This window comes from Thamnophis elegans, chromosome 1, assembly GCF_009769535.1.
Source record: "Thamnophis elegans isolate rThaEle1 chromosome 1, rThaEle1.pri, whole genome shotgun sequence".
NCBI classification, from domain to species: Eukaryota; Metazoa; Chordata; class Lepidosauria; order Squamata; family Colubridae; genus Thamnophis; species Thamnophis elegans.
In genome coordinates this window covers 167,238,731-167,252,718 of record NC_045541.1, presented here as the reverse complement: position 1 = coordinate 167,252,718, position 13,988 = coordinate 167,238,731, and the positions used below count along the sequence as shown (strand labels likewise).

Genomic DNA, 13,988 nt, shown 5'->3' with positions numbered 1-13,988 from the left:
GGGGAGGAGATGGGTGATAGGAACGATGATAGGGGGACCTCGTTTGAGATGTCTGGGAGCTGCAGTCCAATATATTTGAAAGATACATTTGAGCAAAACTGGAGGCGGCTTTCACCGTCTTTTCATGCTCGTAAATTTCTAGTGGCGTTTTCCACTATTACTGTTGAAAATATGATAATTGATATCTAACTCTACTGATACAGGTTGCAGAGAGCTTGGTAATGGCCAAGATGATTTAAAAGAGGACTAGAAACACATGTAGAACTTTAGCTTACCAATGTCTATGAATTCTAATGGCTGTACTATAAAAGGCTTTCTGAGTCAGGCAAGGATACGTGAAACACCGTCTTTTCTGGGAAACGACTATTATTTCCCAGGCTGTGTCTGCTTAGACTACACAGTTCCAGGAGGCATCGTGTAACAAAGAAGTTATTTATTTATCATAATGATATACATAGCTATTTTCACTCAGTCCTATGGGGAGGAAGACTGACATTAATCACACTTGCCATCTTTTTAACCTTTAAATTTTATTGATTTAGGACTCAGTGTTTCTCAACCTTGTCAACTTGAAGATGTCTGGACTTCAACTCCCAGAATTCCCCAGCCAGCGAATTCTGGGAGTTGAAGTCCAGACATCTTCAAGTTGACAAGGTTGAGAAACACTGATTTAGGTAATCTTGAAACTTACAAAGAGATGCAGGCGTTTCTAGATAATAGCAGGCAGCCAATTTTGACTATTCTTTGAAAACTAAGCAAGGATTAACCTAGTTTGCACTTCTGGTAGCTCACCACCAGAAATCTCAGAACTGTATTATTTATTATTGAGCCCAAAATTTCTGTTGCTAAGTGAGTTTTGCCCCATTTCGTGCATTTTTCTTACAGTTGTTCATTGAATCACTGAAGTTATTAAGTTAGCAAGAGCCGTGGTGGTACAGTGGTTAGAATGTAGTATTGCAGACTAATTCTGCTGACTGCGGAGTTCAAGTCTCACCAGGCTCAAGGTTGACTCAGCCTTCCATCCTTCCGAGGTGGATAAAATGAGGACCCAAATTGTTGGGGGCAATAGGCTGACTCTGTAAACCGCTTAGAGGGCTGTAAACCACTATGAAGCGGTATATAAGTGTAAGAGCTACTACTATTGCTAGTAACAGGATTGTTAAGTGAATCTGAGTTCCCCATTGATTTTACTTTTCAGAAGGTAGCGAAAAGTGATCAAATAACACCCCCCCCCCCAGTACACTGCAAGTCATAAATATAAGCCAAGTGTCTGAATTTTGATCATGTGACCATGGGGATGTTACAATAGTCGTAAGTGTGAAAAATGGTCCTGTCACTTCTCCAGTTAATATGCTTCAGAGCAGGTATTTTTCACATTCACACGTGCTACATTACAGATACTCCTTGACTGATAATCACAATTGACTATGAAACATCCATTGCTAAGCAAGACAAATGTTAAGTGAGTTTTGCTCCATTTTACCACCTTTCTTGCCACAGTTGTTAAGTGAATCACTACCGTTGTTATATTAGTAACATGGGTAAGTCAATCTAGCTTCTATTTCAAGTTGTTGGCTTTAGGCCCCAACGCCTTACACATTTATTGAATATATGCCTAAAGTCAATGTTGACTCCTAGGGACCCTATGGAGATGTGTTCTCTATGACTATTTTTACAACAACAAAAAATCCCCATGTAAATGGAGAAAATAAATCAAACAAAAGTAGAGGGAGGCTGCACTCTTTCTCCCTTTTAGACAAGACTAGGCTCAACTCCATTTCTCTCTTGGCTTAATCCACTCAGACCCAAATTGACATTTCCTGCCCCCTGTAATCCCATAAAAAACAAAACAATAAAAACTTGCTCACAAGTATCCGCCAAGGGCAGTCTTAAGAAGGGAATTACAACCCGTGTAATAGCAAGGAGAGAAATTCCTTAACATTCCATCCTCAATCAGCCTGATTATCTCAACATTACATCTCCTTAACAAGGGTCTTACCCAGCTCTGCTGGTTTCCTGAAAAGGCCACTTTACCTAATAATCTATGTACCGTATTTTTCAGAGTATAAAACACTCCAAAGTATAAGACACACCTAGCTTTTGGGGAGCAAAACAAGGGGTGGGGGAATCTGCCTCCCAGCAATTTGCCTCCTTGCAACAAATAGCAAACAGTACAGACGATATACAGTGTTTGTAGTGTTACATTTCAGACTATACTTACACAGATGCTGTTAAAATTGATGTGGCTTTCTGGAAGTATAGTTATTCTCTGCTATTTAAAAGAAGATACAATAGCAGTGGACCTCTTCAGATCAAGCATTTATTTTAAAAAGCTTCTTCATTTTGTTAAGTTGTATAGAACAATAATAAAAAGTTTTAAAAAATAAATCTAATAATTTGAACATTCTATAGGCATTTATAGTTACCGACTTACCTCCTTGCAGCAAACAGCCTGATTAAGAAAAAAAAAATCTGCCTCCCAGCAATTGTGCAGCAAACAGCAGGTTTCGCTTTTAATTTCAGCATGGGCCTCCTGATCATCAGCTGTTTCAGACTGCAGGGATTGCCATAGCCCCATGATGGTGAACCTATGGCACGTGTGCCACAGGTGGCACGCAGAGCCATTTGTTAGGGCACGTGGGGTGCTGCCATGTCAGATGGCCAGCGCGCATGCGTGTGCTGGACAGCTGACTTCGGCCTTCTTTTGAGGCCGTTTTTTCGCCCTCCAGAGGCTTCCTTGAAGTCACTTCCGGTTTGTCCGTAGGGCCGATTTTTGCCCTTCGGAGCATTCAGGGAAGCCTCCTGAAAGGCTCCAGAGGTCAAAAATCGGCCCTACGGACAAACCAGAAGTCATAATTCCCAAACTTCTAGTTTGTCAGTAGGTCCGTTTTTCGCCCTCCGGAGCCTTCAGGGAAGCTCCTGAGGCCTCCAGAGGGCGTCCGTTGAGGCTGTTTTCACCTTCCCCAGGCTCCTAGAAAGCCTCTGGAGCCTGGGGAGGGTGAAAAAAACCACTCCAAAAGTGGAGGGGGTTGATGGTTGTACGCGCATGCGTTCGGGCAGGGGTAGGTGGGTGTCACACGAACAGCATTGTGGGTATGACATGCCCGCGCACGACCCCCTTGTACTCCTCCTGTTTGTGGCACGAGAGCCAAAAAAAGGTTCGCCATCACTGCCATAGCCTATTGCCGCCTGTGCAAGCCCTATTTTCCCTGTTTGCTGCAAGGAGGTAAATTGCTGGGAGGCAGAGGCCAAAGGGTGGGGGCTGGTGGGTGGGTGGGTCTACATTCAGTGTATAAGACGCACCCAAATTTTCACCCTCTTTTAGGGAAGGGAAGGTGTGTCTTATACTCCTAAAAATACGGTACATAGACAAGGACTTGCCTACTACCCCAAACTGATCCTTAATATTGCCAACTTTGCAGCCTTCAATTTCTATAAAAAACCTTTGCTTTCCCATTGTTCAGGTTCCCCTTTCTTGCAAAACAGCTATGCAAAAAATCATTCCAAGAAACAGACTTCTCCCTAGTATTGTGCTATAAACTTCTGAATTTCCCATGACAACTAAGATCTAAATCTAGACCCAAAAAATTTACATGATGAAAGAAGCACAAAGTTTTCCAGAAAATTGCAACTTTAATATTTACACCTTACTCGTTTTTCTAAAACAAAAGGACACGTTTATTCTGAAGTTTTAAAAAGGTTTATTTTCTTGGAGAAATTTTAGATTCACAATCAAAACAGAAACCACGATAATCACCCCTGTGTCTAAAGGATGCCATGTTGAACTTCATACCACACTGTAACATTTTCTAGCAAGAAAAAGAATTAATGTATCAGGCTTCCAACTTTGTTTGAAAGGGCCTCACCGGGGACAATTTTAATGACTCAGAGATTTCCTGCCTTTCAGCATTCTTCGAAGGATCACTTCGATCCCACTGGCACTGCGGATACGTCTAATCCATCCATGTTTGTGCTTTCGCTTGATATTCGATGGCTGGTACTCATTGCCCCGGCTTCTTGGACGAATCTGCTGGTAATTCCAGGGCACGACCGGCCTAGGAATGCTTTGGAAAGCATTGGCAGACTCTACTGACCGAAAGGAATTAAGAATCTGTTGCCATGGGGTGGAAAAAGCAGAGGAGATTCCACGCTGCCAAAAGAGAGAGCTCATACTCCCTGCACCAACAGGAGAGATCTGGGAAAGAGAAACGAAAAAAATAACAATAATAAAGAAATATTGTAAAGATCTTTATTTTTTAATTTTGCTTTTCCTCTTACGCTTCAAATGGTATAAAGAATTCCTCTCTTGCTTGACAGTCCTACAAGGTTGATTAGAGTATGCTTGCTTGTGTTATTTAACAAGGATTTTCTTATCCTAACCTTTTTTTGCTGATGCTGTTGTGGCCCGCCAGTGGCCAGCAGAGCTGGCAGCAGTTTCTGGCAGTGGGGAGGTTGAGGAGGAACATGGGCCAGTCCTGGAGTCTGGGAAAGGCTCTGATGAGAGCTCTGTGTCGGAGGCAGAGAGGGGACCAAGGCCATAAGCCAGCTATCAGCTGCCCTCAGAGTCAGACATCAGTGAGGCAGACGAACAGCTGGAGCCTCTTCCTTGTATGCGTATGCGCAGAGTTGCCAGACGAAGGGAATAGCTGAAGAATAGGGGTCGACTTGGGAGTAAGGCCACATGTGGACAATTTATGGCCCCTCCCAGAGGAAATAAAAGAGGAGTCAAAGGGGAGTGGCGTTTGCAGGAGACAATTAGTTCGCTTAATTGGTTAGTGACTCTCCGAGACTCCTTGCCAAGTTTTGCAGATATCGCCCTGGCAGCTCTCCAAGCCAGATAAGGTCTGTGACTGTAATCCTCCCTTGAAAGACTTTGATGGATGTGAATGGGCAGTGAATGACTGTAAATTAATAAAAGGAGTTTTTGTCAGGATGAGGAATTTGTTTCATGCTCTTGGGAAGCCTGGGTCAGAACAGATGCCTAAACTAAGTAACTCTGGGAGTGAAGCGGGAAAGAGAGGGCTATAAAACTTTCCCATGAAAGCAACCTCTTTGTCAGTCATGGACAAGTGACCCTGAAGTTATAAGTAATTAATGGGAACAATTTAAATAACAATAGCACTTAGACTTATCTACCGCTTCACAGTGTTTTACAGCCCTCTCTAAGCAGTTTACAGAGTCAGCCTATTGCACCCAACATTTTACCCACCATGGAAGGGTGGAAGGCTGAGTCAACCTTGAGCCTGGTGAGATTTGATCTGCCAAATTGCAGTCATCAGAAGTGGCCTGCAGTACTGCATTCTAACCACTGGGCCAAATCAACATGATGCTGTTTGTTTGGGTTCTGGCATCTCCTTTAATGCCCTTCTCCTTCTGTGTCCATCCTGCAAACTCTTAACTAATCAAAGCACAAGAATTTTAGAAAAACCAACAACATAGAAGGAGAAGTCCTTGAATTAAGTATGTATAGGAACAAAGGGTTTACTGGAATGTCTTTGGAAGGTTTACTGGAAGGTCTTAGGAGTTATAAAATAGTGATCAGCAACGGTGAGCCTTTGTCCACATGTTCACAGAAGTACCCAACTTGGCAGCATTTCACGAATATAAAATCATAAAGAAAAAATCATGCTGATCCTTTCTTGACAATTGACTGCCTACCTGTAAAAGCCACCTACAGAATTTGAGTTACTGCTCTGAGAATTTCAAGCCTACTTACCGTACGAACAAACTGGTGGTTAGCCAAGTAGGGCCTGTTCAGTCGTGGCACCCTTCCCAAAGGAGGGGGAGTTCCTGTTGCCTGCATTTAGAAAGGTAGCAAATCAGGCAAGACTTTATTACCTTAAGTTGGCATTACTCTGTTCCTACCCTTAGCCATGATTGTAATGAACAGGTAGTCCTTGACTTACAACAGTTTCTTTAGTGACCGCCTGAAGTTACAATGGCACTGAAAAGTGACTTATAACCATATTTCACACTTATGCCTGATGGCTATGGCCACGTGAATTACATTAGAATGTTTGACAAGTGATTCACATTTATGATGGTTGCATTGTCCCAGAATCACCTGATATCATTTTTGTGATCTTCTGTCAAGGAAAGTCAATAGTGAAGCCAGATTCTCTTAACGACCGTGTTAGTATTTTAAGAACTGCGGTGTTTCACTTAGCCAATGTGGGGAGAAAAGTCATAAAATGGGGCAAAATTAACACAACAAATTTCTCACTTAGCAACATAACTTTTGGGCTCATTTGTAGTCGTAAGTTGAGAACTACCTGTGTTTCTACTACTGCATTCAAGTTATGTTCAGAAGGCTTCTTACGTTATCTAGACTACTTGTGTTTCTCAACCGTGGCAAGTTAATTGCTGGCTGGGGAACTCTGGGGGTTGAAGTCCACGAGTCTTCAACTTGTCAAGTTTGGAGACTCCTGTTCTAGACAAAGTAGACTTAGAATAACTTTATTGTCACTTTGAATCTACACTAATTGGCATACATTAAAATGAAATTTCATTGCGTACAGCTCTCAAAGGGTCACCATCCCCAATATACACTATATAAAACATGAAAAAATAATAATTACAATGTTATGTGCATACCTACATGTATGACACAGAGAAACAACAGTCCAGTTCAAATGTATACATGTACATGGTGAGAAAAATGAGTTTACCAGATGGATGGCCTAGGGAACAAAGTTGTTACAGAATTTGGTAGTCCTGCTAGAAATACCTCCAAACTTCCCCCCAGAGGGGAGCAACAGAAATAGACTGTAAAGTGTGTATGTGTGGTCACTAACAATGATTTGAGCTTTAAGCACATAGCGTTTATAAGCAGTATCCTGAATGACAGGAAGTGAGCTTCCCATAATCTTCTCAGCTGTCCTTACCACACTCTGCATGGACTAACAACGTAACAATGCCTATGGTGATTCTCAATCATCCAGGTCATGGTTGACCAAAGGTGCTTTTTCAAAAGGCAACTGGACTTTTTTTTTTCTTGAAGAAGTTTGGATTTTTTGGAGTATGGCCCCGATGAGTGCGCAACGCACGCACACACACACATGCAATGTTTCCGCACAACTTTTTCAGCACTCGGTACCAAAAAGGTTTGCCATCATTGGACCAGCACATATGTGCGAGGGGAACCTTTATCTTTATAGAACATGTACACAAAAGGAAAGGACGAACAATGAAGATAATGTGTATGTCCTTAGGAGAAATAATGATATCGGAGTGTTGTAAAGATTGAAATTGTGACATAAAATGAAGAAAACTGTTTTAATACAAATCTATTTTTTTTTAAATGCACCCGAGGTCACCATAAGAAAAATATACTATATATGTATATATATATTTTTCTCTTTTAAAAAGAAGGAAGATGTTAAAATCAAATATGTATATTGAAATGGAATTATAAATACCATCAACATAAAATGGAGCTTGCTCAGGGGCTGAAATACACCAAGTAAATGAGAGGAAGAGTGGGAAGTAGAGGAGAGAGGTAAGGGAAGAAGAGAGGGATAGGAGGGCAATGGGGAGGGAGTGGAGGAGAGAAAGGAGGGAGGGAAGGGGGGAGAGGAGAAGGAGAGAGGAAGGGGAAGTAGAGAAGAGAAGGACAGAGGGAAGAAAGGAGGTAGAGAGGGGAGGAGAGAGGGAGAAGAAAGTGATGGATAAGGTACAAATAAGGTGTATGGAGAGCCGAAGAGCCAATAATCGTTTTTGGGAGTTGACGGCAAGACGAATTGATGTAAACATTTAACAATATAATATAATGTTGGTTATGTAATAGTATATATGTGGTTATTTGTTATGAAAATGAAAAAAATAAAAACTTTATTAAAAAAATAAAAATCAATGAGAAGCGAAACGTCTTCAAGAGGGAAAAAAAACACCAAAGAAAGTCCAGTTGCCTTTTGAAAAGGAAGCACCTTTGGGGACTAAGCAAGGCTCCATCCCTGGGGAGTTTTAAGGGGGCGAGGAGGCCCCAGCAGAGAGAAAGAGAGCGCAAACTGATGGGCGGGAGCTCTGGTTCTTTAGTCCCCGCCGCTTCTGGGCTTCGGCGGGGCTGCCTCCTCGGGGACCCCGAGTCTGCAAGCGGCCGCTTTCCGCTCGCATGAGCCGCCGAGTCGCTGCCTTCCTCCTCCGCTTTCCTCCCCCCCCCCGTGTCCCATCCCACCCCAGCTCCGACCCCAACATCGCCCATACTTGCTCTTCCTCGAAACTGAAGTCCTTGCAGGTCGTGCTATGAAGTCAAATGGAAAGGTTAAGCGGAAGAGGCGGTCATTCGCAGCAATAACTTCCGAGTCATGTCAATTTTCCCTTGCAGGACAGAACGGCAAAGCTCGTTTAGCTTGTAGATGCGAGTAGGAGGAGCGGTAGCAGCCTCTATCCTAGGGCGACTGCTGCCACCTAATGATAGTTCCTATTTTAGCAGCCTAAATCCGGTGGGCCAAACCGTCACGGCTCACCTGTCTTTGATGTCAAGGAGTTTATTTGAATAGCCACGCCTTCTTATAGGCGCGCTTAACCAATGGTGTGTCTTTGCTATCACCACGCCCCTCCGTCTAGAACAGAGCTCTTCAAACTTGGCAACTTTAAGACTTGAGGACTTCAACCCCCAGAATTCTCCAGCCAGCTATGCCGTCTCTGATCTCAAGATTGAATAGCCACGCCTCCTTGTAGGCGTTTAAACCAATGGTGTGTCTTCGCTATCACTACGCCCCTCCGTCTAGAACAAAGCTCTTCAAACTTGGCAACTTTAAGACTTAGCGATTTCAACTCCCAGAAGTCCTCAAGTCTAAGTTTCCAAGTTTGGGGGGCCTCAGGTCTAGAAACAAGCGAAATGGGGAGGCGCTCCCCAGAATTCTTTGCCTGGGGAATGTGGTTGTTTATCACCTTTCTCTATACAGATATACGGCAGTCCGTAGTACATTGCAATAGGATAAAATAAAGGTTGAGTTTGTAAGCATTTAAGGCTTTTCTATCAAATAGTTATTAACACTCGATCAATACAAACTTTAAATTGTATTCACCAGTTTGGTTGGGTCAAAATGCATCTGTGCAGTAGTTGATCGTCAGTTTCAAATGTTGAATATTATCATTTGCATCAAAATAAATGCAAGCATAATGCTCACTATGACAATCTATGTATCATCAGCACCATTCTGTGAATATTTGAAAATTTTAATGTGCATTAAATATATACACCTCGTTTCATATTAAACATGACTATGTTGATGAACCATTTTTATTTAAAAGCCATAACTTGTCCAAAGGGAAGCAAAAATATGCTTTGTTGATCTCATTGTCACTTTTTTTCTTTTCTTCTACAGCAGTAGCCCTTAACCTCTTTGCACAGTATTTCATTCCATTCATCTGATGACATGAACATCATCCATTAAAGCTAACATCATTGCCTACTTTTAAGGAAGTGGGACAAAATTCTTTAGATTTTCTGCATAAAAGCTGTGCATACTTTGAATATATAAAAAGCATTATTTCTCAGAGCCACAGACCCTAAAAAGCATTTCCTTACATTTAGAACACACCAGAAGCGAAATTGAGAAACATTTTGGAAAAAACAATTACTGCCAACCTGCCTTCCATTGAGGGCCTGTACACTGCACAAGTCAAAAAGAGGGCCCTGAAAATATATACAGACCCCTCGTACACAAAATGTTTCAACTCCTACCCTCAAAACAACGCTATAGAGCACTGCACACCAAGACAACTAGACAGAAGAACAGTTTTTTCCACGAATGCCATCACTCTGCTAAACAAATAATTCCCTCACCATTGTCAAACTATTCACTAAGGCTGCGTTATTATTACTATTAGTCTTCTCATCCTTCCTATCACCCATCTTCTCCCACTTATGACTGAATGACTGTAACTTCGTTGCTTGTATCCTTACGATTTATATTTATCTTGATGGTTTCCTGATTGCTTATTTGTACCCTATGACTATCATTGTACCTTATGATTCTTGAGTCTTGACGAATGTATCTTGGATTTTTATGTACACTAAGAGCATATGCACCAAAGATAAATTCCTTGTGTGTCCAATCACACGTGGCCAATAAAGAATTCTATTCTATTCTATTCGAAACAAAAAGACCACATCTCCCAACATGCCTCTCGGCATCTGGCGCATGCGCAGTTTGTGGCTACAGCTCCCGGCAATAGCCATGAGGTAAGAGTTTGGAAAACGTTACCAGAAGGGGGCGCCTGTAACCTAAGCCCAGCAAAGAGAAGTTGTAGACTACACTTCCCGTCGTACTTTGCAGCTTAAAGGCTGCCGCCGCGCGGATGAATGACGTTACACAGGGGCGTTTCTGCTCCATAATGGTTGAGGGGGCGTGTCCCAGGGGCTTCCGCCGCCACCGCCGCGGAGATTCCCAAGATGGCGGCGCTGACTGAGAGGGGGTACGCGCTGTCCTGCGGGCGCCTCGGCCGCGGCACACGAATCTCTGTCTTCCACGTCAAGCTGACCGATTCGGCCCTGCGAGCCTTTGAGGCCTACCAGGGACGCAAGGTGGGTCTTCGAGCCGGGAGGGGGCGGGGTAGCGACCCTCCTCTTATATTAGGAGAAGTTGGTTATGGTGGGTGGGTGGGTGGGAGTAGCCGCCTCCTCTTAATGCCAGCTCGAAAAGTGGTAGGCTGGAAATTGGGGGGGGGCTTCCTTTCTCCTACCAACACAGGGCTGGAGAGGAAAGGAAGGTGGACTCCCCTTCCCCTTAAATTGGCTAGGGAGCAGGAAGAGTGGGACCCCCTCTCCTCCAAAGTAGTCCTCGAAGGGAGATGCCCTCAACAAGAAGCAAATGGCTCTTTTTAAGGACAGAGCCCTTCTTCCAAATATAGGGGGAACGCAGGAGGGTGGTGATGAAATCTTTCCCCTGCCACGAAAAGAAAATAAATGACCTGGATTAAGGAGAGAGAGAAAAGCCGACTTCTCTAGCAAATCTCGATGTAAGGAAATATGGAAAAAGCCACCACCACCCCCAAAATGAAAAAATAATACCATCCTGGGAGGTGTCTTGCTTCAGCTCCCAGTAAGAATTGAGCAACCAACCATGGAAAAAATGTATGCAGTATATTAAGAAAATGATACACCTTTCACTCCAAAGGACCACTTTGGAGGCTTCTCCTTTCTAAATATCAAAGATGTAGCTTGGTTTTTTTTAAAAAAAAAATCCCTTGTAGGTAAAGGCCAAAGTGCTACTGTAGAAGGTAATAAGAAAGCAGCTTGTCATACCTTTTTAATAGTCAATTAGGGGACTGAACATGGGTTGGAAATTAGGCCACTGGAGTAGGGATGCTTGAGTGCAAAAAATAGGATTTGAATTTTCTGGATTGATTGAACTCTCTTGAGAGGGGAGTCTTGGTTTTCTCGTCAGGAAGGCTCTCTTAAAATGGATGCAGGACACAGAAAAGTACAAATCTCCTTATTGCTATCTCCAAATGTGCCATGGAAGTTAAGAGAAGAGGTTCTTTTCATAAATCTTTAAAGGAATGAAGTGATAGGCGCATGGATTGATTTGGGGATTTGTTGAAATTAGACACTCCCTTGTTACAACCCACCCCACCCAAAAAAGCTCTCTAAAAACGCCTGTCTAATAAGATTTGAATAAATGAAATATGAGAAATAAATATCTAAATAAAGTGTAGATATTGATTAGACAGTCTTGGGTTGGGAATACTTTACAAAGAAATATGCTTTGAAATGTTTTTAAGGAACAGTATTGATAATTTCTGGGAAGGAAAATATAATGTGGATTAAGAGTACACTAAATTGTATACAGAATAGATTTCCAAATGTTAGAAAAAGTAAAGGTTTTTTTTTAAAATAATGCTGTTGGGAAGGCAGTTTTTAAAAGGGACATGTTGGGTTCTATTCTGTTCTATTTTCCATTATCAGGCATATATGAGGAGGACCTGAACAGGTTCCTCGACTTTCATGTTGTAGCATAAAGGGAGAATGAGCAACAACAATGAGCAATGTCTGTGTGTGTGTGTGGAGAGAGAGAGAGAGATAATTGAAATAAATCCATGAAGATGGCAGCTTCCTTTTGCCTTGCTCAATTATGCTGTGTTGGGGGTGGAGTGGGGGATTTGCCCAAGCCTTGGTTAAGGACTGCAGTGTGGAGAGCCTTATCCTGTATAGCAGTGAACTCAAGTGCTTTTGAGTTATGTGAGGATTGTAGCTAGTAAAAGAGCTCTCTTTTTTCACTGGACACCTGGCCACGGGAAACATTTCACTGATTTCCTGCTGCTAAGTGTGAAAAGAACAATTGGGTCCTCCATCAATTGGCTAATAGGGGACAAAAATTGTGACGACCATTGAAAAAATGGTTTATTTTTTTTTAAAAAATAAACTTTTTAGGTCCATCCCTTTAAAAAAAAATATGTTACATAAACACTTTTTGTCATACGGTAGACTTCTTTGGATGGCATGCAATAATGCCTAAAACTCATATTTCTAATCTTTAGATAGAGAGAGGAAGTTGAGATAATCCTACCGGTAGTTATAGAAATATCCCCGCCATCCATCTTTTTTCTCTGTCTCTTTTTCCAGTCTGAAAATCTAGAACTTCTATATATTTTGGTCTAAATTTTTCTGTTGATCCATATCTTAAATGGACCTTTTTTGCAGCTTTAAGAAGATAATTAAATAGCCTCTTCCTTGTTCTTCATATCCTCAGTCTCAAATGGAAATTCTTGGCTATGACTTACTGACTTCCTCCCCCAGTCCTTGTTTTACCAAGAACATCAATACTGAATACACTTTAAAGGGATGCACCATTTTTATTTGCTTTTATTAAATGGAGAACTGGAATCTGGCTGGGGAAGGGTCGTTTCATTGCCAAGTCGCTGCTGCTGCTGCTGCTTACTGTCTTGTGTTAAGTTGTGTGAACTCTGATGACGGAGATCCTGACTTAGATTTCTTGGGGGGTTGCCAAATGCTGTACTTTGGAAGCTCTCCTTTGGAGGGGGTGTCGAAATACTCTTTGGTCGCCTAAATTGAACTCTTGGAAAGAGTTTAAGCAATATGGGCTTTGAAGGAAAATATTGACTCCTTTTTAAATAGTGATTTTCAAAATGAATTGTGCCTCTTCTTCAAAATATAATCATTTTGTTTCCAGTGCTCCCCTCCATCCAAGTTGAGCTGCAGTAGCCAAGAGGCAAAACTGTTTATCATTGGGAACCTCAGCTTCCAGTAAAGGGCAGTTTGGGATTGTGTCATTCTCTATTTTTAATGTGGGATGTTGGTTACCCGGTGGGCCTCAGGCGAGCTAGGAAGAGGGCTCCTGCTAATTACTAGCTGAATACTGATCACCTTAGCATGGATTTCTTTATGCAATTACTTCCAAGGACATATTCAACAGTTGCAGAAAAAATTGGAGCCAGAATGATATGAAACAGAGGAAGTGCTTGATACTTTTCTCCAAAAAAGGATTTTCTCACTTGTGGGTTTTTTCCCCCTCAGATACAGTTGTGTAACTTGGGTGAGCAAACAGAGTAGGCAGATCATATACATTTCCTGAAGAAGACAGGAAGGAGGGTGGTCTTTCAATATCATCACCCCCCCAATATCATCACCCCCAATATCATCACTTTCAATATCATCACTGTAATTTACGGCAATAAATTACAGCTGTGGGATTCATGGCATTAATGATCATTTTGGGGCTGTAATCTGAAAGTATTGCATAATGCCATTGTTCCAAGTGATTGCAACAAAATTAATCTTATGAAATTTAGGTCCAGTCCTACCAGCATGCATCCTTTCTAGGAAACTGATTTGGTCAAGTCTAATTCTTGATTCTTCAATATAGAGCAGGGATGTCAAACTCTACTTCACTGAGAGCCGCATCAGCGTTGTGTTTGATCTTGGGAGGCGGGGTTTGGGTGGCCGGTTATACATCACTCATGCCAGGGGTGCCTGTGGTGGCCTGAGAGCTCTACCAGCGAAAACGGGCTGTTTCCAGGGT

General features: G+C 42.2%; 2 protein-coding genes across 2 annotated transcripts in view; one reads left to right on the top strand and one right to left on the bottom strand.

Annotated features, from left to right (window-relative positions):
- Nucleotides 1–3,686: 3,686 nt before the first annotated feature.
- On the bottom strand, nt 3,687–6,408 carry MRPL34 (mitochondrial ribosomal protein L34). The gene is made up of 3 exons (XM_032220799.1): nt 6,320–6,408; nt 5,717–5,797; nt 3,687–4,195 (listed from the first exon to the last, which is right to left on the bottom strand). Exon 3 carries the CDS (start codon nt 4,169–4,171, stop codon nt 3,878–3,880), a length of 294 nt encoding a protein of 97 aa, XP_032076690.1. The 5' UTR covers nt 4,172–4,195; nt 5,717–5,797; nt 6,320–6,408; the 3' UTR covers nt 3,687–3,877.
- A 3,948-nt stretch (nt 6,409–10,356) lies between these two features.
- Nucleotides 10,357–13,988, top strand: part of ELL (elongation factor for RNA polymerase II) — a 61,392-nt gene continuing 57,760 nt past the window's right edge. The window contains exon 1 of the mRNA XM_032238746.1: nt 10,357–10,531. Coding sequence (XP_032094637.1) covers nt 10,400–10,531 — 132 coding nt within the window. The 5' untranslated portion in view covers nt 10,357–10,399. The remainder of the gene's footprint in view (nt 10,532–13,988) is intronic.

Excerpts from the sequence above, each read along its gene's own strand:
- MRPL34 (XM_032220799.1), bottom strand. The coding sequence starts at position 4,171 with ATGAGCTCTCTCTTTTGGCAGCGTGGAATCTCCTCTGCTTTTTCCACC.